Genomic DNA, 27,963 nt, shown 5'->3' with positions numbered 1-27,963 from the left:
CTCTGTGTGAATGTATGCTTTTAATTCTCTTGTGTATACACCTAGGAGTGGAATTGCTGGGTCACATGGTAACTCCATGTTTAACTTTTTGAGGAACTGCCAAACTGCTTCCCAAAGCAGCTGCACTAGTTCACGATCCCACCAACAGTGTATGAGGGTTCTAATTTCTCCACATTCTCATCAACACTTATTATTACAGCCATCCTAGTGGGTATGAAGCAGGGTTTTGATTTGCAGTTCCCTAAGGATTAAAGATGTTGAGCATCTTTTTATGTGCTTATTATTCATTTGTATATCTTCTTTAGAGAATGGCTATTTTGGCCATTTTAAAATTGGATTTTTTGTCTTTCCATTGTTGAATTTTAAGAGTTCTTTATATATTCTGGCTACTAGTCCCTTATGAACAACAGTTATTTTGTATATCAAATAATAGAGTGGCTGTGAGAGCTTTATAAACTGCAAGAGACGTCGCAAATTAAACGAAGGCACTGACGAACAAGGAAAGTACAGAAGCCACCGGTTCCACGCTGGTGGTCGAGTCCGGTGGCCTCCCAGACACAGCCAGCGTCTCAGCCTGCGCGCACAGCCTTCCCACCCCACGGCGCCCCGCCCCCCGCCCTTTGACCCGTGCCGTTTCCGGTTGGAGACGTGGCTCGAGGCCGCCATCTTGGCAAGAGGCGAAGCGCCCGGTGCTCCTGTCAGGGGGGCAGTGGGTCCGGAGCGGCCGGTGCTCCCCTTCCCCCGACCCCAGCCCTAGCTGCTGTGGCGCCGGAGCTCGGGTGCGACCCACCACCGCCGTCGCCATGGTAAGACCCGGGCCGGGCCCAACTCCCGGGTCCCGGCCTTGCTCGACCGCTCTCCCTGCTGCCGGCCTGTGCTGGGGCCAGGGGAGCCCCGCCCCGAGGGCCCGGAGCTGGGCGCTTCCCCCGGGCTCTGGGAGCAGGGTGGCCTTCCGCACCCTGTGCTCGACCTCCCGGGAGATCCGAGGGACCTGACTCCAGTCCCTCTGTGGTCGCGCCCACACCCCTCCCCCGCAACCAGCTGGGCACCCTCCTCTGCCGGGACCCGGGCCCGAAAACGGGCCCAGGGTTGTTGCTTTGCAAGAACCTCTTAGTGATGTCCCTTGGACCCCACGCTGTGGACGTGGGCGCTAGTGCCCAGCAGGTTCCGTGGGCACCTAGGCGCAGCAAGCTGGGCCTCTCGAGGGTTCTCTTCCTTTTGTAAAAAGCTCACCTCTCATCCCCGGTGTTCCGTAGGCCGTTGAAGTTTGAAATCTAAACCCATTAGCGTTCAGGACTTTTTCTTTAGTTTGTTTGAAAAGGACAAATAGAGGAAAGTTCGAAAGGAGGCATAGAACAGGAAGGAATAACTTCTGACACTAATTTGTCCCTAATTTGTAGGACCCAAGTGTCCCAGAAACCTGCCACCTAGTTCTGCAGATCTTAGGTGGGTCCATTTGTCAGTGTGATTGAGTGTACACTGTGTATAAGAGCATTGGGAAAATGTGAGCCGAGTTATCGATATCACAGGCTTTCTGCCTTCAGGGAGCTTGTCGTTCTGGTGAAGTGAAATGTGAATGTGGCATATCGTAATCAGATATCTCACAGGAGGGAGGAGGAGTTTATACTCTGGGACCTGTCACTTGCCTTCAGTTGCATTATCTTTGTGTTCTCATCTATTGTTAAAATTAATGTGGGTGCGAGATGGGACACAACAGTGCTCACTCCACTGCCTCTTTCTTTCTCACGTCGATTTGTGGATATTTATGAAGTAGGAGAAATTTTTTGGTTCCAAACAAGCTAGTAATTTTTTTAAGTGCACGTTATGCCCTTCAGTCTTTTGAAGGACAGTCTTTTTTTTAATTCTCTTTTTGTCAATAGATTATTAATTTGATTTAAAGCATCTTCCTACACACTTCAGAGATGACAGTATAATTTGGTGCCAATCATTAAGTTCTGTTCACGACCTTTTTAGATGAGAACTTGGTTGGTGGGGGGGGGATTCATGCTTGGGCTTTAAACCACTGAAAGGTTTTCTTCAGCTTCAGGCATATAAATTGCATCAGGTAGGTTTACCTCATAAAACTTTTATGTTGGACGTAAAATTTCCCAAAACTCCTTTCTTCGTTTCCACTAGGAGGCTTAGTATTTGGGTAGTGATTTTTAAACTACTTCCTTTATACATCCTGGATGTACCTATAGTGCATTTCAGAGTATATTGTAATATGAAAAGCAAAATTAAAGTTTTGTATTATATAAACAAAATATAGATTAATCTTTACAAAAACCTTGTTTGTTGAAAAGTTCTTGGAACCTCATACTATTTTTTTTCCTAGTATGATTTTTAATTCATAGATAACCAGAGGGATGGTAGAGCCCTAGATGTTGAGTGGTAAATATAAAAATATAAATTTTCCATGTTATTTGGACATGTGTGCATATACATACAGTTGTGTCATGTTTAAATATGTATGTGTTTCTGAATTACTTGGGACTTGGCATGATCCAGATACCTACAGATTTGTGTACTCTGGATAACAACTTATCTCAGTACATTCTGTAAGACATTATTAAGTATTTTTCTGTGTAATGTTTTCGGGTTCTATTCCTTTACAAAGAGATCCCTGGACAAAGAAGGGTCCAAATAGGGTAACATTTTGTAAGATTTCTTGGATCTAAAAGTTGTATCCAAACTTCTGAAAGTTGATTTTTCCTCAACATTTTATTATAAAATTTTCAAACATGTAGGAAAGTTGAAAGAGCTTTACAGTGAACACCCCATGTAACCACCAGCTAGATTCTGTAATTAACATTTCACTATTCTTGCTTTATCACGCATCTAATGATCCATTCATCCCCGTAGCCATCTTTTTTTTAAAATGCGCTTTAGGGTAAGTTGTAGATATCAGTATGTAAATGTTGATTTTTGAAAAATAAATTTCCTTTAGCTTTAGTTACTGAAGTTGGTGCAAAATGTCCTACACTACAAAGTCCTTCTAGAGAAATAAATGAACAAATGGAAAAACAAATGGCCTATGATGACTTTGTTATAAAATGAAGTACAAAAAAAGCATCTTTTGATTTGATCTTTTTTTCCAGCTTTCTGCAAATTAATGAGAACATGTTCTTATTTTCTTAACACTTGTCAGATATCATTATAGTCAGTTCTTTTTCTTAGTAAACTTATATTTGAATGAACTTGATATTAAGTCTCATGGTAGCCCTAACCTGTAAAATCTTTACTTATCTACAGAGTGCTGTTCTCTTCTTATTTACTAAGTATAGGCAATGAGTAAATTTACTGTAGTGATCACATTAAATATAAATGATCACAATATGTTCAGTTTCCAAGAGTCATTAGTTATTAGAAAGCTAGATTTGGGTTTGTATGGCTGGTCTACACATGATGGGGGCGGGGGGAGACTGAAATCCTACACAGTAATAACAGTTCCCAGTTAGGGAGTTATTATTGTTTTGGTTTTTCTTTTTTCTTTTTCTTTTTCATATACAATACAGCAGCTGCACAGCTATTGTATTCTTTATGTATTTTTTTGATTGTTGTTTGAGAGGAGAGTGAAGAATGAAAATGATTTTCTTGAGTTTCTTTTGATTTACCATCTTATTTATTCTCCAAATAGAAGGTACACTGCAGAAACTGAGAACAATGTCCTTTTATTTATTTATTTAAAAAAAATTTTTTTTTTTTTTTTTTTTGCGGTACGCGGGCCTCTCACTGTTGTGGCCTCTCCTGTTGCGGAGCACAGGCTCTGGACGCTCAGGCTCAGTGGCCATGGCTCACGGGCCCAGCCGCTCCGCGGCATGTGGGATCTTCCCGGACCGGGGCACGAACCCGTGTCCCCTGCATCGGCAGGCGGACTCTCAACCACTGCGCCACCAGGGAAGCCCTGTCCTTTTATTTTTATACTCTACAGGTTTTTGTTTTAGAACAGAAACTTGTGATGAGCTTAAAACTCTCACTGAGTAACTTCAGGTTTTGGTTTTGTATGTACTCTGTATTTTATTGTAATCTTCCCCCGATTTGATTTTATCTGTAATCACTTCATGCATACAAGAATGATGAAATGGTCCTCTATGACAGTTGTAGAAGCTGGCCTTAATATGATCATGAATATATATATGATATATTGAATATGATATTGATATATATATGATATATATATATATATGATATATTGAATATATATGATATATGATATGATATATATATATATCATCATTACAGTGAATTACGAGGAACAAAGTGACTGGCTAATTCTGGAAGTGAGGAATACTGAAGCATTTAGAGGTTCAAGGAAGTCCTTGACTTTTTTTCTTTAGGGAATTATGCGTATTTATGCTGAATTACTACCTGTTATGCTTGGACCTCTATCACTAGTGAGGATGAAGGGATGATATGGCAGCTATCTGACACATATATACTATACACACACATGATTTGTTTTGGTTAGGCAGTTAGCCTTCTGGCAGCTTAATATTAATGTAAAGTATGGTTCCAAAGTATTGATAGTGGGACTTCCTTGGTGGTCCAGTGGTAAGAATCCGCCTTCCAATGCAGGGGACGTGGGTTTGATCCCTGGTCAGGGAGCTAAGATCCCACATGCCACGGGGCAACTAAGCCCATGTGCCACAACTACTGACCTCATGCGCCTCAACTAGAGAGTCTGCGTGCCACAAATTACAGAGCCCATGAGCCGTGGAACCCATGGGCCACAAGTACAGAGCCCAGGCACACTGGAGCCCGTGCCACAACTAGAGAGAGAAAACCCACATGCCACAACTAGAGAGAAGCCCGCGCACCAATAAAAAAACCAAAAAACCCAAAGTATTGATAGTTACCACTGGAGCAGTGGGTGTGAAATGGAGGTATTGCACATTTTCTGTTGCTGTAAAGTTTTCAGATGCTTACACTTATGGAATCTTAAAGGTGCAAAGGCACTTTCACATAAACTAACCTCTATTTTCACATAAACCTCTTTTTTAATTTATTTTTGAAATTAATTTATTAATTTATTTTTGGCTGCCTTGGGTCTTCGTTGCAGCACGCAGGCTTTCTCTAGTTGTGGTAGGCAGGGGCTACTCTTCATTGCAGTGCACGGGCTTCTCATTGCGGTGGCTTCTCTTGTTCCGGAGCGCAGGCTTTCGGGCACGCAGGCTCAGTAGTTGTGTCTTGCGGGCTGTAGAGCACAGGCTCAGTAGTTGTGGCGCACAGGCTTAGTTGCTCCACGGCATGTGGGATCTTCCCGGACCAGGGCTTGAACCTCTGTCCCCTGCATTGGCAGGCAGATTCTTAACCGCTGCACCACCAGGGAAGTCCCTAACCTCTATTTTAGGGATATTTCAAGAAACAATTAAGTGACATCCAAGGTAACATAATTAGTGGCAGAGGCAGAACAGAAACCTAATTCTCCAGGTTTCTTTACTCAAGGAACTTTCTGATCCATGTAGTTAAAGCTGGGTAGCAGAGTGTTGTTATTTAATCCAAAAACAAATGACAATATATTCAAAGCATTTTAAGTATTAGAGAAAAGTTGTCTGACAAAGTGTAACCTAATGGGAAATTTTATTTTGTTTTTTTAAACAGTCCTGAAGAGATCATCTGCATAACTTCTGGACCCTCAGTTTTTGTATCTATAAAGTGATCAAGGGCTCTTGAAAGTTTGTTTTAGGTCTAAATGCTCTTTTCCAAAAATGTAAAAAACAAGTATAATAACTGTATAGAGAATCATACTTATTCACTCTTCCCCAAAGAAAATCAGATCAAATTACAGTAGGAAAAATTAACCTACCTTTTAGTATATACTATTTTTTAATAATTGGTAAACACTTATGTGAAGGGAAGCTTAATTATTTAAAGGCATTTAAGATAAATGTTAATTTAGGGTAGGTTAAATTTATCTTGTTTCGAGCTAACCATACCTTCCAGCCATGTTAATAACTGTGTTATTAACATGGATAACAGTGAATAGAAACCTTTGTCAGCTTCGTGGATCCTGCGATTGTGGTGTCTTGAGGTTTAGAGTTATGCTTAGTGTTGGGCACTTTGGTCCTACTTTGGGAGCCTTATTCTGCTTATATCTGTATAGTGGAATGTCTCAAAGAGAGTCCCAGAGTTCTGCTTGGTACCTACTATTTTACCCTACTGTTTCTTCATCTTTACATACTCAAATTCCCTGATTCATCAAAGCATAATTTAAATGCTCTTTCTTCCATCAAGTCATCAGTGATCTTGTGAGCTAGAAGTAATTTCTTCCTCTGAATTTCTATAGTGCATTACTTAACATATTCTGCCTAGTATTACAGTTATTTATGTTTGTGTCTTAGCCCTATTAGCCTGCTGCTGCCTTTTTTTTTGAGTTATAATCGACATATAGCATATTACTTTCACGTGTACAACAATATCAGTAATTTGATATTTGTATGTATTGTGAAATGATCACTAAAATAAGTCCAGTTAACATTCATCACTATACATAATTACAAAAAAATTTAGTTTTTGGGGGATGCGAACTTTTGAGATCTTACTAGATTTCTTAAGAGAAGAATGCCAGTCTTACTGATTTCCTCATAGTATTCCCAGAGGGCATCTAGTGTGTGTAGTAGGTGTCCAATAAATAATTATTTAGTTAATTCTTATAGTAATACTGCTAAAATGGAGATTGCCACTGCCTAACATTAGCCTTTGACCATGCCCAATCAATAAAGCAAAGTGGGTGAATTGCCCCTCTACATTGCATACATCTTTCTGGTTCCAGGTTGCCTTTAATTTCCCTTTCATGTTGCCTTGATGTTAATTTTTACCTAAACTCTGTATGGTATGGAGGTGTTTTAAATTCCAGCTGCCTAAGAACTACCCTGAAACATACAAACATTGTTTCTAACAGGCTTTTTATTATTATTAGATATGTTAGACATGGGCTTTGTATTAAATCAGCATATTTATATAGGTCTGAAGGTTTGGTCTGAGCAGTCCTTTCTCTGAGTAGACTTTTTTTTTATTTTTGCGGTACGCAGGCCTCTCACTGTTGTGGCCTCTCCCGTTGTGGAGCACAGACTACGGGCGCGCAGGCTCAGCAGCCATGGCTCACGGGCCCAGCCGCTCCGCGGCACGTGGGACCCTCCCTGACTGGGGCACGAACCCGCATCCCCTGCATCGGCAGGCGGACTCTCAACCACTGCGCCACCAGGGAAGCCCCCTCTGAGTAGACTTTTGACTTCACATGTTTAAATTGTGCTGTGCTTAGTATCTTTACTGTGGCTTATTCTGTTCCTTCAAAACCTCATAAAATTCTAAGGTGGGGTACCATACTTCTTAGGACTGTGGTTCTCGGCCTTTTTTTTTTTTTTTTTTTAGTGAGCGCTCTATAAGTATTAAATTTATGATGTGCTCCTATTTATTAGTAATATTTCTCACTGCATAAAGTGATTCTCCATGGGTCATTTGAGAATTACTACTCTAAAGGATCTATGAATTCTCTGACATTATATGTAAAATTTTGTGGGGAGTCCATTTGCATTATTTGAGTATTAAAATACTGCCAAACCCATAAAAGTAAAAGTCCATTGCCTTGAAGTGACAAATTTTTTAATGACATGCATTTCTTGGCAAGTTTATTATTAATAATGGTGCTGTTTTACATTGTGTGTGTCTTTTACGTTTACATATGTTGTGGCATAAGTTGTATAGCTTTGGCTTACATTTTTATTACACTCATTTGATCCTCATAATAGCTTGTGAGGTAGTCAGATGATGCTCCATATTCTCAGGGAGGAAACTGAGGCTAAGAGAGGTTGAAACGTAACTTAAGTCAGACAGATAGTAAATAGAAGAACAAAAAGTAGGATCCAAATTGTCTCACTTCCAGTCATTTAATTTTCCTGGTATATTAACTTAGTTCTTCACAAATTTAGAACACTATTTCTAATTCACATAGTCTAATTCACATAGAAGGAGAAACCAATGTGAGGTGATCCCAAATATAAGGGAATTCCTCATTTACCTGATGAGAATATTAAGAAGAAAAGCTTTTCAGAATATAAAACTTTTAGGACTATAGCACAAATAGTTAAATATGTTCTTAAAGTATTTAATAATTTACTTATACATATTGTTAAAGTTACATAAATAAGATTTTTAATTGAGAAATAATTCCTTTTTTCTGTTCTTATATTCATGAAACAGTTTATCCAAATTCTTCACAAGCATCATCATCACTAGGTCTTCTTTTTGAATTACCAGTTTTTTAGAACTTTTATACGTTGAGTTTTTTGATATTTGACACTTTTTGAATTCATATATTATATTGATACTTTTGGAAATTTTAACCCATTGGTATAACATTATGACAGTTGATTTTAAAAGAAATATTTTTGGGGAATTCCCTGGTGGTCCAGTGGTTAGGACTCCATGCTTTCATTGTCGAGGGCCTGGGTTCAATCCCTGGTTGATGAACTAAGATCCCGCAAACCTTACTTTATTTGGATGTACGTGTCATACAAAGCTTTAGTGAACCAATACAGAGACATACTTGCTTATCATTCATAAGCTAAAGCAGCAACTACCTTTTTCTTTCTTTTTTTTGCAGTGGTTGAAGCATGGTTTGGTTGAAACATGAACATCATATGATAAAAATTAATGTGAAATCAACTTTCTTGAGTATATTTGGTTTTAGTCTTCAAAGAAGTCTCTAAGTCTCTTGCCTGGTGATAATTTTAGGTCAATTTCTTCTTTTTCGAGATTAAGGTATTATCATTATGTGTGTACCAAAAATTACAGGAGTCCTTGCCCTTATTTGAAGAAATCTTTCTTTATCTCACACTATTAATTTAAAGACATGGATGGGGGACAGTGTGGGGCATATAGTCTATATATAATATCTTTATATGGTAACAGATGGTAACTAGATTATCATGGTGATCATTTTGAAATGTATAGAAATATCAAATAACTATGTTGTATACCAGAACTAACATTGTGTTGTAGGTCAGTCTTACTTTAAAAATAAACAAACAAACAAACAGAAAAGAGATCAGATTTGTGGTTACCAGAGGCGGGGGTGGGGGGAGGGAGAACTGGATGAAGGTAGTCAAAAAGTGCTAACTTCCAGTCATAAGATAAATAAGTACTAGGCATGCATTGAACAGTATGATAAATATAGCTAATACTGCTGTATCTTATATATGAAAGTTGTTAAGAGAGTAACGTCACAAGTTCTCATCAGAAGGAAAAAAAATTTTTTTTCTATTTCTTTTTGGCTGCACCGTGCGGCTTGCGGGATCTTAGTTCCCTGACCAGCGATCGAACCCAGGCCCTTGGCAGTGAAAGTATGGAGTCCTCTAACCACTGGACCGCCAGAGAGCTCCCTTTTTTCTATTTCTTTAATGTTGTATCTATATGAGATGATGGATGTTCACCAAACTTATGTGGTAATAATTTCATGATGTATGTAAGTCAAATCATTATGCTATACATGTTAAACTTTTACAGTGCTGTATGTCAATTACATTTCAATAAAACCAGAAGAAAAAAATGAAATTAAAGACATGGAATCACTGGGACTTCCCTGGCGGTCCAGTGGTTAAGACTTTGCCTTCCAATGCAGAAGGCGTGGGTTCAGTCCCTGGTTGGGGAACTAAGATTCCATATGCCGTGGGGTGTGGCCAAAAACTTAAAAAAAAAAGACATGGAATCACCATGATGTACACTTAAAATATCTCACATTTTTATATGTTAATTTTACCTCAGTAAAGCTGAAATAAATAAAATTCTGTGGCCAACAACAACAAAACAGTAAAGTTAAAGACATGAGGTGGGAGATTTCCTTTGAAAAGAATGGGTCATAACCTTGTTGCATTTTTATTCTTTTTCTGGGATCCTTTACTCCCCTCAGTATATCTTCTTGCCTCATGCCTGGGTGGTAGCAGAAACCTCCCAAGCAGCTGGTGATGGTGAAAGATACATTTCTTAAGTACAAAACTGTTCATTTAAAAAAAAAAAAAACCAAACTATTTATTTAAAAAATTATAAATATTTTGGGGAAAGTGACTGTTTTGGGACTTTTAAGCTAGCTTGTTTGCCACTCTTGAAGTAACCAACTAATTTTATACTCTATACCTCTCTGTATGTCTGAAGTATTTTATCTTTTTAAAAGGATATAACTTACAAAACAAGATTCTTCCTTAGAGTATTTATTTATGATGTAGAACTACTTTCTATTTTTAAACTTTTTAATTCTATACAACGTAACTTTATGCTGGAATAATTAAGGTAAGTTTCAATATAGAGTTGATAGACTCAGGAACATAAAATTGTATAACTCCCTTAAATGAGCTTCTTTCTAAACTTGCAGTTGTTATTTGGGAAATAGAGCAGTTGATAGCATTATTCTTGAGATTTCACATGAGAAAATTTGCCTGATGTTCATTGGAAGCAATTCAATCAGTAAAAATACAAATCTGTTTGGTAGAGGGAAATTATTTGTGCAGGATATAGATCAAACACTTTTTCGATATAAATTGTTTTTACCTAGCTGCTTGGAAATAAGCATGATGGTAATTACCTCCCAAATACCCTAATGACCTATCCTTGATGAATAAGGACATTGTGTTCTCCTATAATTATTATAAAACTGTTCTGCTGTTTTGAAACTATGAGAATATTTATTCAAATTGACTAACTTGTTTTTTCTTCAAGCTGCTCACCTGTAGAGGACAGGTTTCTGTAAAGCTGAGAAGCCTGACCAGTAGGATGTTGATATTTCAGAGGTTGTATCCCAGGATTGAGGCTTCCAAAATGTGTAAATAGTCTTTTTGTTCCTTGTCCTTGTGAACTTTTGGGTTCCTGTACTGAAGAGACTATTAACACTGCACTTAATATTCTTACTACTCTGCTAATGGCATTTGGTCTTCTCTTCTTTGATGCTTTATTCATTTTGTTTAATGAAATGCCAGACTCTGAAAAAAAGACTGTTAGTCTTGATCATTGCCCAGTGTCAAAACCTGTATGAAACATTGAGTCATTTAGTTTTTCATTTTACAGATTGTTTGCATGTCTGGAGGTAAGATAGTGTGGGATGGGAAGGTTAATCAAAGAGCAGAAGATAAATTTAGACTCACTAGATTGGTTCCATATTCTAGGTAAAAATGAAATGAAAGGTCAGGGGCCTTGTATAAATCTTCAGTCTGCCTGATCAGACCTCTCTTTTGGCTGTGGAGATCTCTATTCTCCCTAGAAAAAGTTTAAGCTCTTCTTTATGGGTCTGCCAAAGCAGAGAGCAACCCAGTTTTGAGTCACAGGGGATCCATTCATAATGTATTTGTAGACCTAGAAAAAATTATTTCTTTACTAAGTTTTTCTCTAGGTATGTTATTGAAAAACAGGAGTAATAGCTTCATTTTCCTCTACTTTAGCTTTGTTTTATGAATGACATACTATAATTAAAAGAGCAATGAAGTAGAGTTTGAAAGTCAGCATTCTAATAGTAGTCACATCACTAAATAACTGAGTGTACCATTCTACAGAAGATGTGAGGATGCTGAGAAAACACATGTAAAGAAATAATTAATTAGTACTTATTTATATGTTCCCGGCAGGTGCTGTTGGCAGCAGCAGTCTGCACAAAAGCAGGAAAGGCTATTGTTTCTCGACAGTTTGTAGAGATGACCCGAACTCGGATTGAGGGCTTGTTAGCAGCTTTTCCAAAGCTCATGAACACTGGAAAACAACACACATTTGTTGAAACAGAGAGTGTCAGATATGTTTACCAGCCTATGGAGAAACTATACATGGTACTGATCACTACCAAAAACAGCAACATCTTAGAAGATCTGGAGACCCTAAGGCTCTTCTCAAGAGTGGTAAGAGTCCTGTAATATTGGGTTACAGTTTTTGGTTTTAAATTTTTTGTGTAAAACTGTTTTTCCCCCAAAGCAGCTGATGCTTATCAGTTTGCATGTTCTATGCCCCCAGCCCTCATCCCAGCATCTTATTGCTACAGCTCCTATTCATTCAGCAGACACTTACTGGGTATCCTAGTAAGACTGTAAGTATTACAAAGGAGAATATGAGAACTGCCCTTTTGTTTACCATTTCTCTAGCAGTTACTCTAACCTGCCTTTGTGGTTCTGACACTTGTTTGGCCGTATTTTTAGATAATATTCTTCAGGTAAGATTTGTTGATGTAGCCACACACATAAAAGACTTTATGCCACAGACTTGCTTAAAATACAGAGTAGCAGAAGGAGCTAATAAAGGGATTTAGGCTTATTGAAATTTGTGTATTTTAAAGGATGATAACTGGAAAACAAAACTGCTGATAAATTCTAAATCTTTCTTTTCCATTGCTCTCCATGATTAGATTCCTGAATATTGCCGAGCCTTAGAAGAGAATGAAATATCTGAGCACTGTTTTGATTTGATTTTTGCATTTGATGAAATTGTTGCCCTGGGATACCGGGAGAATGTTAACCTGGCACAGATCAGAACCTTCACAGAAATGGATTCTCATGAGGAGAAGGTGTTCAGAGCAGTCAGAGAGGTAAATAGGGTCTTCTCTGGGACAGCTGGTTTGTATATCTTTCTTTTAGGCTTCATTATCTGATTTTCCCTTTTTTATTTGCTAGTCTAGTCTGTACTCAAAGCTACATCCAAGTATGTATCTTTTTGTAGACTCAAGAACGTGAAGCCAAGGCTGAGATGCGGCGTAAAGCAAAAGAATTACAGCAGGCCCGAAGAGATGCAGAGAGACAGGGCAAAAAAGCACCAGGATTTGGGGGATTTGGAAGCTCCACAGTGTCTGGAGGTAGCACAGCTGCTATGATCACAGAGACCATCATTGAAACTGATAAACCAAAAGTGGCACCTGCACCAGCCAGGTATAATCCAGTGTATCACCCAGAATGCAATCCTAGAATGGCAGATGAAGGCTGTATGTGTGTATCTCAGAGTGATATCTGATTTTTAGGCAAACTGTAAATAACAAGTGACTTGATGAAGTAAGATATAATATTAAATTTGGCTGCATAATATGGGGATAAAGAAGAAATCTGAATGTGGTGTTTTTTCCTTTTGTGTAAAAGAGAGTTCTTTTACAAATTATAACATGATCTCAATTTCCTATGAGAGTTGCCTTATTTTGGGAGAAGAGGGGATATTTAACTGTTTAAGGAACATGTATTTTTAATCTAGTGTTCATGAATGGATTTAAGGGAGAATCTGAACTACCTGAAATTATGTGAAAAAGTTCGTTTGTACACAGGTATATTTATCTGGATAGAAGGTACAAAGTTTTCATCAGATCACACATGCTTATGAAAGTATATACCTGTGGTCTTTGGGTACTTGAAGCTTATATGGGTTTTTTTGTTTTGTTTCTGGCCGTGCCCCTGTGGCATACATGATCTTAGGCCCCAACCAGGGATGAACCTGTGGCCCCTGCAGTGGAAGCACAGAGTCCTAACTACTGGACCACCAGGGAATTCCTGAAGCTTATATGCTAATTGTGACCCAGCTGTCAGTTCGAGCAGGGAATAGTCTAGTCCACTAAACACTAGGAAGCTTGTGTTTTTTCCTTGAGGTATTCACATTCCTCTTAAAGAACAGCTTCAAGGAAAGCTTCAGTGATAGAGAATTATTAATTAGTTTTTCACTTTTTAAATCATGTGTGTATTTTTGTGTGTATGTGTGTGTTCTTCCACTTAGGCCTTCAGGCCCTAGCAAGGCTTTGAAACTGGGAGCCAAAGGAAAGGAAGTAGATAACTTTGTTGACAAATTGAAATCTGAAGGTGAAACTATCATGTCCTCCAGTATGGGCAAGCGTACCTCTGAAGCAACCAAAGTGCATGCTCCACCCATTAATATGGAGAGGTAAGTAGTAACTCTTCCAGTAAGAACAGACCACATAGTGTTAAAAAAAAATTATCTCAATGCACTGTAAATTCTTTTTGTGTCTTAATTTTTCCAGATTTAAAACACTTCCTACTGTACAGCACAGAGAACTATCGTCAATATCCTGTGATAAACCATAATGGAAAAGAATATGAAAAAGAATATATATATGTATAACTGAGTCACTTTGCTGTACAGCAGTTAAGCACAACATTGTAAATCAGCTATACTTAAATAAAATTTTTTTTAAGAAAGTACATTCTAGGTATTAACATGAGGTCTTCCCCCCTCCCCCCTTTAAACATGATTGGGGGCTCTCAGCCACCTGTTTTCTATTAAGTTTAGAACTTACCTTTCTATCAACTCTGTGGTGGCTAAATTAAACAAAAATAACTTTTCTTTGTGCCTAGTGTGTACTTTGTCTCTTAAAATGGAGTGGAATTAGGGGGCTAGAGTTATGATTAGCACTATACTATATTTTTGCATGTCTTTTTCTAATTAATTTTTTTTAATTTTAATTTTTTTTAAAGTGGTTACTTTTTTTTTAATTAATTAATTTATTTTTGCTGTGTTGCATCTTCATTTCTGTGCGGGCTTTCTCTAGTTGTGGCAAGCGGGGGCCACTCTTCATTGCAGTGCGCGGGCCTCTGACTATCGCGGCCTCTCTTGTTGCGGAGCACAGGCTCCAGACGCGCAGGCTCAGCAGTTGTGGCTCACGGGCTCAGTTGCTCCACGGCATGTGGGATCCTCCCAGACCAGGGCTCGAACCCGTGTCCCCTGCATTAGCAGGCAGATTCTCAACCACTGCGCCACCAGGGAAGCCCTTAATTTTAATTAGTTTATTTTTGGTTGCATTGGGTCTTCATTGCTGCACGTGGGCTTCCTCTAATTGCGTCGAGCGGGGGCTACTCTTCTTTTGTGTGCACGGGCTTCTCATTGCGGAGGCTTCTCTTGTTGTGGAGCGTGAGCTCTAGGCGCCTGGGCTTCAGTATTTGTGGCACACGGGCTCAGTAGTTGTGGCTTGCAGACTCTAGATCGCAGGCTCAGTAGTTGTGGCACATGGGCTTAGTTGCTCCGTGGCATGTGGGATCTTCCCGGACGAGGGCTTGAACCCGTGTCCCCTGCATTGGCAGGTGGATTCTCAACCACTGCGCCACCAGGGAAGTCCTTCTAATTAAGTTTTAAGGAGGACAAAATTTATAAATATCTTTAGTAGCAAATAATGTATTATCTTTTGCCTTTTAAGTATTTGAACCCAGTATAGAACATTTTGATTTGTCTCTTATCTTAGGACTGTGGTACTGTTTGGTGACATTTTTAAGTGGTAGTTATCAAGTTCACATATTCATGACTCAGATTTCTTGTTTTGAAGCCCAGACCTTCTACTGTTACTGATGGTTTTGAGGTCAAGTGAAAGATGAGTCTGGGAGGATACCTCTATCAGGTGTGCATAAAAGAGGAGTATGTTGTATGTCTTATTCTGTATGAAATGAACAGGGTTACGTCGGGATAAATCTCTTAAATCACTAAAGCTCCTGTGCTATTCCTAGTAGCTGCTTTGAGGGAGACAGAGGCTTGACACTATTTTAATAAGATGTTGGAGACTGTCATGTACTAGAGAGGACTTGAGACTCTTTTCTGAATGATGAAATACTTCTTGAGCATGGAGCAAACGCTTGTGAAGGTAAATGAGACCCTGCATTGTCTTAAGATACATTCCTCTGTGGTCTTGAGTCTCATGCCTTTGTTTCTGGGAAGTCTTAGAGGTTAGAACAGAACAAAGTAGGATGCCAGAATAGTCTTTTTAAGCCTCTGCAGTTCACCCAGCTAAAAATAGTTTTAGTAAGGAATATGGGTAGATTGTACTTAATAATTGCCCGTAGCAGTAGCACCTTTTATTTTACTTATTTTGAAAACTAGATTATACATTCATATAGTTCAAAATTCAAAAGGTTCAAAGGGTATTGAACTAAAACTTCTTCCTCCCCCCAAGCCACGCAGGTTTCTCTTTTTGGAGGCAACTAGTATTAAGTAGTTTTTTGGGTTTTTTTAATTTTTAAAAAATTTTTTAAAATTTAAAATTTTTTGGCCACGCCTCATGGCATGCAGGATCTCGGCTCCCCAACCAGGGATTGAACTCGTACACCTGCGGTGGAAGTGCGGAGTCTTAACCACTTGGATGCCAGGGAAATCTCAGTATTAACTAGTTTTTGTGTGAATCTTCCAAGAGGGATAGTCTATGTATAGATGAATAAAAACATGGTACAATTTCTGTATTTCTCCTTTTTCTACATTAGTGGTGGCATACTAGACACATTTCCAATTGCTTTTTTCACTTATTTCGAAGACAAGAATTTCCTTATTTGAAGCTATAGAGAAATGCAGTACCTTACCCTAGACTGGATCTTGTACTACTATAAGGGGCATTATTAGGTCAACTGACAAAATTGGCATATGAATGGTAGATTAAAGTATTGTGTCAATGTAAATTTACGACGTTAATAACAGTACTGTGGTTATGTGAAAGAATATCCTGTTCTTACAAAATACACTCTGAAAATGTTTAGGGATAAAGGGCCATGATGTATATATTCTGCCTGTAAATGGTTCAAGGAAAAAAGTAAAATATATTTATATAGAGAGAGTGTGCAAATGATAAAACAAATGGGATAAAATGTTAACAATAGATAAAAAGGGTATAAATGTATTTCTGTTATAATTTTAGAAATTTTTTTCAAATAAAAAGCTTTTTCAATTGTTCCTCTTTTTTTTCCTAATTGCCCAGTATTCATTTTTGTGGATATACTTTTATGTATTTAAGTAGTCCCCCTATTGACGGACATTTGTCTCTAAACTTTTGCTATTACAAACAATTCTTCAGTGAATAACTTACTACATTGTTTTGCACAGGTGAGAATTTATCTGTAGGATGAGGATTTGCTGAACCAAAGGGTGTAATGCTTTTATTTTATTTTATTTTAGTTTTTAGGGATAAAGGTTGTTTTCCTTTTTTTAATTGAAGTATAGTTGATTTATAATGTTATGCTAATTTCTGCTGTACAGCAAAGTGACTCAGTTATGCATAATATATATAATATATACACATTCTTTTTAATTTTTGTTTATTTTAAATTTTATTTGTTTATTTTTGGCTGCATTTGGTCTTCATTGCTGCGCGTGGGCTTTCTCTAGCTGTGGCGAGCAGGGGCTACTCTTCGTTGTGGTGTGCGGGCTTCTCATTGCAGTGGCTTCTCTTGTTGCAGAGCACGGCTCTAGGCATGCAGGCTTCAGTAGTTGTGGCATGCAGGCTCAGTAGTTGTGGCTCGCGGGCTCTAGAGTGCAGGCTCAGTAGTTGTGGTGCACGGGCTTAGTTGCTCTGCGGCATGTGGGATCTTCCCGGACCAGGGCTCGAACACGTATCCCCTGCATTGGCAGGTGGATTCTTAACCACTGCGCCACCAGGGAAGTCCCCACATTATTTTTTAATATTCTTTTCCATTATGGTTTATCCCAGGAGATTGGATATAGTTTCTTGTGCTATACAGTAGGACCTTGTTGTTTATCCATTCTAAATGTGATAGTTTATATAATGCTTTAAATTTTGATACATATGGCTGTAGCACCTTTAAATAAGTTGCTTATGGCTAATCACCATTAAACCCCGGAGAAAGAGAGTTCTGGTTTTTACCTGTCTGAGCAGATTTATCATTCTTTCTCTACAGTGTGCACATGAAGATTGAGGAAAAGATCACACTAACCTGTGGACGAGATGGAGGATTACAGAATATGGAGTTGCATGGCATGATCATGCTTAGGATCTCAGATGATAAATTTGGCCGAATTCGTCTTCATGTGGAAAATGAAGACAAGAAAGGAGTGCAGCTACAGGTGTGTAGAGGCTTTTGATAAGGGAGTATTAAGGCTTTTGTCTACCTAACACAGTCATTCTCAACTGGAGTTCCCTGTATGAACCATAGAACACAGAAGATTATTTAACTTATATAACTAGTGCCATTCTAGATGCATAGGAGAGAAGTTAATTTATTACCTACAGTGGAAGCCTTGAATTGATAAATGCCTTCCCAAGCCAGTTGGGAATGACTGACAGCAGCTGTGTTAGTATGGCCTTTTAATACTGGAATTGAGTGAAAGGTCATTTTGAAATCTAATAAATGACTTCATACTCACAAAGGTACAAAGAGATGCATATTTGTTACTATTATGCAAAGAGTAAATTCATTTAGGATATTGCTTGAAATATAATTTAAAAAACAAAGTTTTAAAACTTAATAGGGTGGTATTTTATTTTATTTTTAAATTTATTTATTTATTTTATTTTATTTTTGGCTGCGTTGAATCTTTGTTGCTGCACACAGGCTTTCTCTAGTTGCAGTGAGTGGGGCTATTCTTCGTTGTGGTGCACGGGATTCTCATTGAGGTGGCTTCTCTTGTTGCAGAGCACAGGCTCTAGGTGCCTGAACTTCAGTAGTTGTGGCATGCGGGCTCAGTAGTTGTGGCTCACGGGCTCTAGGGCGTAGGCTCAGTAGTTGTGGCGCACAGGCTTAGTTGCTCCGCGGCATGTGGGATCTTCCTGGACCGGGGCTCAAACCCGTGTCCCCTGCATTGGCAGGCGGATTCTTTTTTTTTTTTCTTGCGGTATGCGGGCGTCTCACTGTTGTGGCCTCTCCCATTGTGGAGCACAGGCTCCGGACGCGCAGGCTCAGCGGCCATGGCTCACGGGCCCAGCTGCTCCACGGCCTGTGGGATCTTCCCGGACCGGGGCTCGAACCTGTGTTCCCTGCATTGGCAGGCGGATTCCTATCTTCTGAGCCACCAGGGAGGTCCCGGCAGGCAGATTCTTAACCACTGCGCCACCAGGGAAGCCCGGGAGGTATTTTATTAAAGCAGGTTATGACACTAAGCTTACTCATTCTGCTGCTATATAAACTGCCAGTGCTTGTTTTGTTAGCTGAAGGGCAGTATCTAATGGTATATTTGAAAAGTACGTAAAATCTTAAAATGAATATTTATGTTCCACCTACCTGGCTGTGTAAGAGACTTTCTTTATATTATTACAGTTCTTGTTAACAGTTTATTTAGATGGTTGATCCTACATCTCTTGTCACGAGAACAAAGCCTTTTCAGCGAAGAAAGTGGTTTTGTCTACGTTTTATTCCACTCATAACCAGCACACAGTTGTCTTTTGGAAGTAGTGCTTATATTATTTGACAGTAGCTTTGCTGGCTCATAAAGTCTATGTAGTCTGCTATCCACAAGTTACTTCTTTTTCCTTTTTTCTCCTAATGTGACTTCTTTTAAAAAGATCAGTCCATCTTAGTTGGCCTGAGTTTGAACAACTTTTAGGCAAAATTGCAGCTAAACTTTCCACAGAGCTTTTCCCTCTTCTGTCTCCTTAGTATAAGGCCAGGACTGCTATGTGACCCAGCCAGCTGATCAACGTCTGACCCTAGTCTTCTATTTGGCAAGCTTGGCCTCACCATCAGGCTGCTCCCTATGAAGTATTTTTGTAAAGGACTTGGTTAATGGTCTTTTAACTTTTTCAGTTACAAAGTTACTAACTTGTTACTTACAAACAAAACGGCTTAGAGTTGAAATTACTTTATTACTATTTTTTAAATGTCTTAAATCTTTAAAAGTCTTTGAAGAAGGGAAATCTTTCTTCAAAATAAAAAACAATTGGAACTTTTTAGGCACCCTGTTTTAGATGTTTAGATTATGGGCCATGTAAGACCAAAAGAAATTTATTTCCTGTCTTATAATGTCTGAACCTCAGAAGTTTTCTTTCCCTTCTCATTTCAGACCCATCCAAATGTGGATAAAAAACTTTTCACTGCAGAATCTCTAATTGGCTTGAAGAATCCAGAGAAGTCATTTCCAGTCAGTAGTGACGTTGGGGTGCTGAAGTGGAGACTACAAACCACAGAGGAGTCTTTTATTCCACTGACAAGTAAGTGCCTCTGGCCAGTCCTACTAAGCTAGACTGCACTGAGAACTAGAAATAGCCTTGGCTTGTACCTTCTTCATTGCCACAATTCTTTTTCACAAAATGACCTTTCAGAATGGACTCAGTGCTATATTTAGTGTATTTTGGTAATAAGTAGCTTAAATTTTAAACACTTTTAATTTTGAAACCATTATTTTTAGTAGTTTACACTAGGATGTTTAAGGCCTGCAGTTGTCAGTTTTGATTTGCCATCTTAACTTTCCTCCATTCTTTTTCTAATGTTCTAATATACCTGCTTTGCTTTTCTCTTCAGTTAATTGCTGGCCCTCAGAAAGTGGAAATGGTTGTGATGTCAACATAGAATATGAGCTACAAGAAGATAATTTAGAACTGAATGATGTGGTTATCACCATCCCACTCCCGTAAGTACCCCACATAATCATTTTTTCTATAGCGAGCTTATAGAACTAGTCTTTTGGAACTCCTTTTGAAGGCAGCACTTAGCTGGCTATCCATTCTAAGATATTTGTTTCTCATAAAGGTCAATTGTGAAAGAAACCAGGTACAAAAGGCTGCATACTTACTATATGATGCCACTTATAAGACATTCTGAAAAGGTATTACTCTTGGAACAGAAATCAAGCATTTGATTGCAGAGGAGCACAAAGGAACTTTTGGAGATGATGGAAATGTTCTATGACTTGATAGTAATGGTGCTTACAGGCTACATTTGTCAATGCATTGAGCTGTACACTTTTAAAGGAGTGGATATTACTGATTTTAAAGCCAAACAAGCAAAGCTGGTTATAGTTCTAGGGCTGTGTTTTCAGATATTGGTCTTCAGATTGTTCATGTAGTAATGAAGGTTTCCAGAAGGAGGAGCCAATTCTCAGTCAGACTTTCTCTGCTTTGTTTTGCAACTCTTAAAGGAATTGAGTCTGACAGACTGAAGTTTTCTTTTTCACTTTCTTCTCTAAATTTTCAGCTAAAGATGAGATTATGTTTTCAAGGGTACTATTCTTGCTGAAACAAGATATCTACATTAGTTTCAGTAAATTTTCTAACAGCTTTATTGAGGTATAGTTGACGTGATAAACTACACGTATTTAAATTATAAAGTTTGATAAGTTTTGGCATGTATGCACCATCATCACAATTAAGATAACAAAAATATGCATCCCCCCCAGAAGTTTACTTTCTGTAAGTTTTTGATGTGTGCTTAAATGGCCTACTTTCTAGGATCATCTGGAAATACTCTCTACTTTATCTCCTCACTAGCATTTTTAGTGACTGAACTATTATTGCTTCACCATTGAATCCCTGCTTCTCTGCTCTGCCTTTCAGCACCCCCATGATTAAGTACAGGGCTTAATTGTGAATACCCAGTAAGTGAATTCTTAGTGTGTCTATACTATTAAATTGCTTGGTTATTATTACAGAGAAAATGGTTCTAATTTAATCTGTAGTTGTGTTCAAATTAATTTTAATTTAATTTGAATTAAAATTAAATCTAATTTATTTGTAGTTTGATTCAGGCCTTTACATGGCCAGGTCTGGTTTTAGTCATTCTTATTTCCATTTTTTAAAATATGCTTTATTACCAGTATCCCCTTTAATGGGCTAATCATCTTATTCTTCACAGCTTGGTTATTATTTCAGAACAATAGATGGCTGCCTTGAACCATTGTGAGACTTGGGCGTTGGTGACAGGTGTGGGTTTTATTTTGTCAAGATTTATTTTACTAGACTATTTTTAGGATGCCACAAGTTTTAGGCCTCTCCATCTACCCTATAATTGTGGTTATGGTGGTTTCCTGTGTCTTAGTTCAACTTTGCAATAGTCTCCAGAAGAGACCCTTAGACAGCATTTTACCCTATTGTCTAGAACTGATCAAATTAGAGGATCTCAGAATCAGAATTGGAACAAGGGCAAAGGGAAGAAACATACATACAACTGGGACCATAAAATTGATAGGGAAGAGTTAATTGTGTTATATCACCCTTAAAGTTTTCTTTGTCTCCCTTATTTACCCTGCCTTTAATGCAAACATTCGATGTCACTGGTGAATTAAAAGATGGTAAATTTAGAGTGTGCAGGAGTAGCTGGCACTGCCTGTCAGCCGTGTGCGGGGATGCACAGTGCGTCCTGACTAGCCCTGGTTCTCTTGCAGACTAAGGACAACTGTGTAATATCTCTCCCATCACGTTCACATTTTGCCCAGGGGTAATTGTGCTTTCACTTATCAAATAAAAGTTCAGTTACTGGATTACAAATCAAATAAACCCACTGGCATCAACTACAATAAGTTTTAAAACCTTCTAAAATCTTTTTTTTTTTTTTTTTTTTGCGGTACGCGGGCCTCTCACTGTTGTGGCCTCTCCCGTTGCGGAGCACAGGCTCCGGACGCGCAGGCTCAGCAGCCATGGCTCACGGGCCCAGCCGCTCTGCGGCATGTGGGATCTTCCCGGACTGGAGCACGAACCCATGTCCCCTGCATCGGCAGGTGGACTCTCAACCACTGCGCCACCAGGGAAGCCCCTAAAATCTTTTGAAAACATCCTCTCAAAGGTCCAAATTCATCTCCATTCTAAATAACCACATAATGGTGTTTTAAGTTCTCCCCCACTGTTACTATCAACCTGTTTTTCCCCTCATTGGCATCTATGAAGAGAGCTACACTGTGTTAAACTTCCATCATGACAAGGCAGCAAACCATTAGTGCAGTATTTTTGGAAATACATCCCACTTTACACATTTGTCAGTCTCAGTCCCCTGCCAGCTCCAGATCTAGTCCATAAGTTGGAGCAGCCCAGGACTATGTTTGCCCATTACTTATGGTTGCATATATCTGTACCTACAAAAGGAATTAATGAGACCCTTGGCCAAGGTTAAGGGTCCTTGAAGTTATCAGGGAGTCTAATTTTTTCTAGGACTATATAAAAGTGGGCAGAATTTGAGGAGCATAATCAAATTTGGGGCTGGTTTTCCTTGGCATAGTTCTTCTAGCTCTGGACAGCTAACTTGACACGGATGTTTCTTGTGACAGATCTGGTGTCGGCGCACCGGTGATTGGTGAGATTGATGGCGAATATCGACATGACAGTCGACGAAATACCTTGGAGTGGTGCCTGCCAGTGATTGATGCCAAAAATAAGAGTGGCAGCCTTGAGTTCAGCATTGCTGGGCAGCCCAATGATTTCTTCCCTGTTCAAGTCTCCTTCATCTCCAAAAAAAATTACTGTAACATACAGGTACCCCTGTTTAATAGAGAACTTATATGGGGAAAGTGGTAGGACGGATACCTGATAGGCAACATGACTTCATGGTCAGAGCAGAAATCAGAAAAGCTGATGTCCCCCGTGGATTCCTTTGCTGCCTCATTGTATAATCTTGGTCAGTTCTTCACCTGCTTTGTCTCAGTTTTCCTCTCTAGATCAAAGTAAAGAAATTGAATATGACTACATATAAAAGTCCTTATGGGTTGTGCAAGACTCATATCTCTTAGTTGCCTGCTTTTTTTAATAATCTCATGTATCTTAAAATCCATTTGCCAAAACACTCAACACATGACTTAGTAATGCCTTCTGTATTGTCACTTGGTTTGATCCCAAGGAATGAAAGAAAGTTTATTTGGAAGACGAAATTACTGCCAAAAAAGGTGATTCTAATACAAATAGATACCGTTTTTGTGTTCTTTTATGTCACAGCTTCCCTTCATTAATACGGATAATCGTAAGCCAATTCTGTTGTAAACCTTGTCCTTAAGGTAGGCAGGCAAAGCAGGGGAAATCTGTGAACTGTTTATTTATTTATTTATTTATTTATTCGTGCATTCATTCATTCATTCCGTGCCATGCACCTTGTGGGATCTTAGTTTCCTGACCAGGGATTGAACCCAGGCCCATGGCAGTGAAAGCACTGAGTGCTAACTACTGGACTGCCAGGGATTTCCCTGTGAACTGTCCTTCAGATCATTATTTTTAACTCTTTGTTCTTCCAGCGTTCAAGTTGCATTATAAGCACCGAGTTTATATTGTTATCTTCCCCTCGGACTTGTTGATTTGCTTGTCATTCTGGTTATCTTCCCAGATGTTCTCTGTCTCTCTGAAAGTGCTTGGGAAGTTATAGTTTCATCTGTTGGATGATTCCAAAGAGCAGTTCTCCCTCCCTCCCTCCCTCCCCCTCTCCCCCTCTCCCTCCCTCCCCCATCTCAGTTATTGGCTTAACCCCATCAGTATTGGGAGCACATTGTTGAACCCAAGGCATTTTCCTGTTACTGACCATTTGAAGAACAGGACAGTATAATTGCTCTGTCAGAACCTCACTAGAAAATATGAATCAGTGGTTTAAGTTTTGTGTTGGTGCCATTACATGTACCATTGTTACAGGTAGTTCATTAAATTGGACATCTATTATTATTAATAAAGAGAAATCTCAGGACTTCCCTGGTGGTGCACTGGTTAGGACTCCGAACTCCCAACGCAGGGGGCCTGGGTTTGATCCCTGGTCGGGGAGCTATATCCCACACGCATGTCGCAACTAAGAGTTCGCATGCCACAACTAGGAGCCCGCCTGCCACAACTAAATACCCAGTGCAACCAAATAAATAAATACTAAAAAAAAAAAATAGGTTTAAATAAAAAATAAATAAAAAGAAATCTCATGAGAAGGACCCAGCCATACCTAGAAAATGAATATGATAGAACAACTTAGTGAGACTGAGAGCAAATTAAATAATGTTGAATTGTTAGAATGTTGCATTTTGGATCAAAATGTTAATCGATCATCCTGATAGAATGTCTATGACTTTCATAGGTTTTATAGGGCAGGGCCTGGGCAGTGGCCACTCATTCTGGACCTTTTACTTAATACCACTCTACATGTCATCCCAACAGTTGTCTTTTCTATCTAGAGAGCAGATTAATCATGTTGGTGGGGAAGAGTGATGCTTTGAGCTGCAGTTGTGAATTGAACTTTTTTAGTATTTCTGAGTTACTTTTAATACTGCTTTAGGGGATTTGATCTGTTCTGTACTGAGAATTTAGCCAGCACCTTAAATACCCGCTGTCCTTCTGCTTTACCTTACTCTCTGTTTGTTTTCCTAGGTTACCAAAGTGACCCAGGTAGATGGAAACAGCCCTGTAAGGTTTTCCACAGAGACCACTTTCCTAGTGGATAAGTATGAAATTCTGTAATACCAAGAAGAGGGAACCGAAAAGGAAAATTCTCAAATTAATAAAGAAGAAGCCAACAGTGGCTGAAGAATTTTTTCCAAACCTGCAAGCCATTGGAGACCCTTTTTTTCAAATACAGTGCACGATTCTCTGAGCGCAAGGACCCTCAACTCACCCTCAGTGTTTCAGTGTCACAGAGACATTCTCTGGCAAGGAAATGACACAAACATAAAGGGAAAGGCTGCTGATTTCTTTGGCAGATTTTACTGGCCAGCAGGAAAGCAAGCTCTCCAGAGAATGCCCCCAGTTAAACACTTTGTCCCCCATCAGCTAAGTTGTTTTTTATTTTAATGCCTAAATATATTTCATACTTTGTTTTTAAAAAGTTTTCTCTGCAGAAGGTTTTAATCTTTCATACTCCTTTCCTTTACCTTCAGTTTTTTTTCTTTATATATATCCAATCCAGCACTGAGATCATCTGCATATAGGCACTGTATTTGGCACTCCGGGAACAGGTTGATCTAATCCATTCTTGATTTCTGGATTATGCAGGTGAACTGCTTGAGGGGTAGGGGGTCTAGAAGTTAAAAGATAAGGATGTCTTATCCTTTTCCTATATCTATTCATCCCTCCATTCCTTTGCCAGGCTGTTTTCCTTGCAGTCTTGTTGCTCTGGTTTAGAACACTAGTGTGAATCCCACTTGTGTCAATATTAAAGACAGCTGAGAAGCAGCTTTCAAATGGTATAGCCCCCACTTCAAGGTGTCTGGGAGGAGAATGGTCATGTCCAGTTAGGGATTTCACACCCACAGGTAATCATGTCTGCTGCTGGTGCTACCCAGCCTTCCATTCTCCATATTTTGGGTACTTCAGCTAAAACATGATAGCTAATGGTCTTTGTAATCCATTCACATTCCTGAGATTCACCACCTCCCTCTTTCTGAATGTTCTCTGTGTCATCAGTTTTTTCCTTTCTATCAGACATGAGGTTATGATTTTGGAGGCTGTAGGTTCAGTGAGTCTTTGTGCCAATCCCATTGGTCCTGAACTATCAAGGAGCCTCCCTTTTCACCACCAAGTTTTTAGCATTTCAAGATTCAGCTGATTATATTGCTGTGTAGGCATTGATATATTCCATTCTAGCCTGCCCAGCATTTTTTCAGCAGCCTTTCTGTTCCTGTGTCTGAAATCCTTCCTTTTTCTCCCCTAAGCCTTTTCTGTTTAGTGTCATCATGTAATGGTTGTTTCTCAGCCCTTGTTTCTCAGCCCCATCTCATCCATTACTTCTTCAATGGAGAAGACTACATCAGCCAGCCCAGCGTTGGCTTTTAACCCAGTATTGCACTGGGAGTTGGTGGAGTTGCTGCCAGGCTGCAGCCACAGACAGGGGGAAGAGACAGATGACAGTAGATGACTTCCTGCACTTTCAGCTGGTTGGAGAGTACGACTCCCACTCTGAACAACATCTGACCTTCCCTGCAAAGAGTGTACTGTAATTGAGCAGAGCAGTCACACACGAATGGCCATGGATGGAATTGTTTGCCAAAGAAATTTCTGGCCTTTCCCTTTCCCTTAACTGCATCAGGGAAGAATCCTTATCTCTAGCTTGGTTTCCACATAAGGTTTTTTTGAGGAAGGGGACTGGAACAAAAAAATCTGTCATGTAGTTAAGTAGACAAGAAATCTTATTAATTCAGTTTTGTTTGAGAGTTGCTTGTCCATATGATTTTTTTAAAGTGAAGTTTAGTTTCACAAAAACTTTTTTTTCTAAAATTACTTTTGGGGTAATATTTAAAATGAGAGAAGTTTTGTAACCCTGTAAAATACATAGGGAATATAACATTCCATTGTACACAAAGAAGGCAAATTCTTTAATCAAATAAAAAGTATTATAAAATGAATGTTTTTTAGACTGTTGACTCTCATACTTTGGTGTCTTCTCTGGTGTCTTCAGAATGCTGTAACAGGATCTAAGATTAAAAATTAATGATATGTTTCTTTAAGAGGAAATAATCTCTATCTGAGAGTATTCGTTGCCTTTTCTCCCTATTACAGGTATTGTGTCTTGTGTATTTTTCTACATTTGAGCATATACACATACACATGCACTCCTGACAGTGTAGCTTTTGAATTTGATGCCACTTATGGGCTTTTGATCTTAATTTTGTCAGAGCCAGTTGTAGAGTCAGAAAAATGAGGCTTCATCTTTAAAGAATAACCATAGTTGGTGATATCTTGGAGCATTCTCTTCCCCATTAGACAAACAGTGGTAAGAAGTAAGTGATGCAGGCATGAGTGATGAAGGCCTTCCTTGGAAGTTGATAACTCCCTCAGAAAAGGCTTCTTCCTTACTTTCTTTGTATTTAACTTGAAAAATTATTGAATGTCACCAAATTGTTTGGAAGGCAAATCTCTGATGAATAGTAAGTTTCTGGAATGAATAAGTTTTTATTTTAATGGTGAAAGCCAAGATTTTGAGAAATTGCAAGAGAAATTGCAAGTATCTTTAATGTTGCTGAAGTGTGGCTTGGATCTCTGAGGCTGTAACGTTAATCCAGTGAAATGAAGCACACCAAAACCACGCCACACCCTCTGACTGGCAGCTGATCCTTCCACAGCATCAAGGGGAGTTTTTGTTGGCCTCTTGTGAGGGAAACTAACAAAATAATTAGATCTGACTGGGCATTCTGTTTAATGTAGGAGGGCTGTGGTTCCTGCTCTGGGTTAATTAATTCCACACAGAGGAGGTAGGGAGGTAGGTGAGTTCCTTTAAAACAAAAAAGGTCTGTCTTTCATCTACTCACAGTATCAAACCCCAAATCTATCAACCCGTGCATCTCTACAGGAAACTTTGCCCTCCAATTAATTTAACGTTCACACTGGGTCGGCTCTCAGAGATTTCCAGGGTTGATAGAGAATAG

At 39.1% G+C, this 27,963-nt stretch overlaps 1 protein-coding gene and 1 pseudogene across 2 annotated transcripts in view; both read left to right on the top strand.

Annotated features, from left to right (window-relative positions):
• Positions 1 to 27,963, top strand: part of LOC309964907 (trehalase-like) — a 419,483-nt pseudogene that overhangs the window by 339,011 nt on the left and 52,509 nt on the right. The gene's annotated exons all lie outside the window — the stretch shown is intronic.
• On the top strand, positions 666 to 27,036 carry ARCN1 (archain 1). The gene is made up of 10 exons (XM_082845715.1): positions 666 to 806; positions 11,610 to 11,873; positions 12,374 to 12,553; positions 12,685 to 12,890; positions 13,717 to 13,881; positions 17,625 to 17,790; positions 19,723 to 19,870; positions 20,181 to 20,289; positions 22,915 to 23,119; positions 24,974 to 27,036. Exons 1-10 carry the CDS (start codon positions 804 to 806, stop codon positions 25,061 to 25,063), a joined length of 1,536 nt encoding a protein of 511 aa, XP_082701841.1. The 5' UTR covers positions 666 to 803; the 3' UTR covers positions 25,064 to 27,036.

The sequence above is a fragment of the Leucopleurus acutus genome (assembly GCF_964270905.1).
Source record: "Leucopleurus acutus genome assembly, chromosome: 8".
In the NCBI taxonomy this organism is placed as follows: Eukaryota; Metazoa; Chordata; class Mammalia; order Artiodactyla; family Delphinidae; genus Leucopleurus; species Leucopleurus acutus.
This window is presented reverse-complemented; position numbering and strand designations above follow the sequence as displayed.

What these genes read in the sequence shown, in the direction of transcription:
- ARCN1 (XM_082845715.1), top strand. An exon ending in TAAGGCTCTTCTCAAGAGTG is followed by an intron (nt 11,874 to 12,373) that starts GTAAGAGTCCTG and finishes CTCCATGATTAG; the next exon opens with ATTCCTGAATATTGCCGAGC. An exon ending in CCACCCATTAATATGGAGAG is followed by an intron (nt 13,882 to 17,624) that starts GTAAGTAGTAAC and finishes CTTTCTCTACAG; the next exon opens with TGTGCACATGAAGATTGAGG.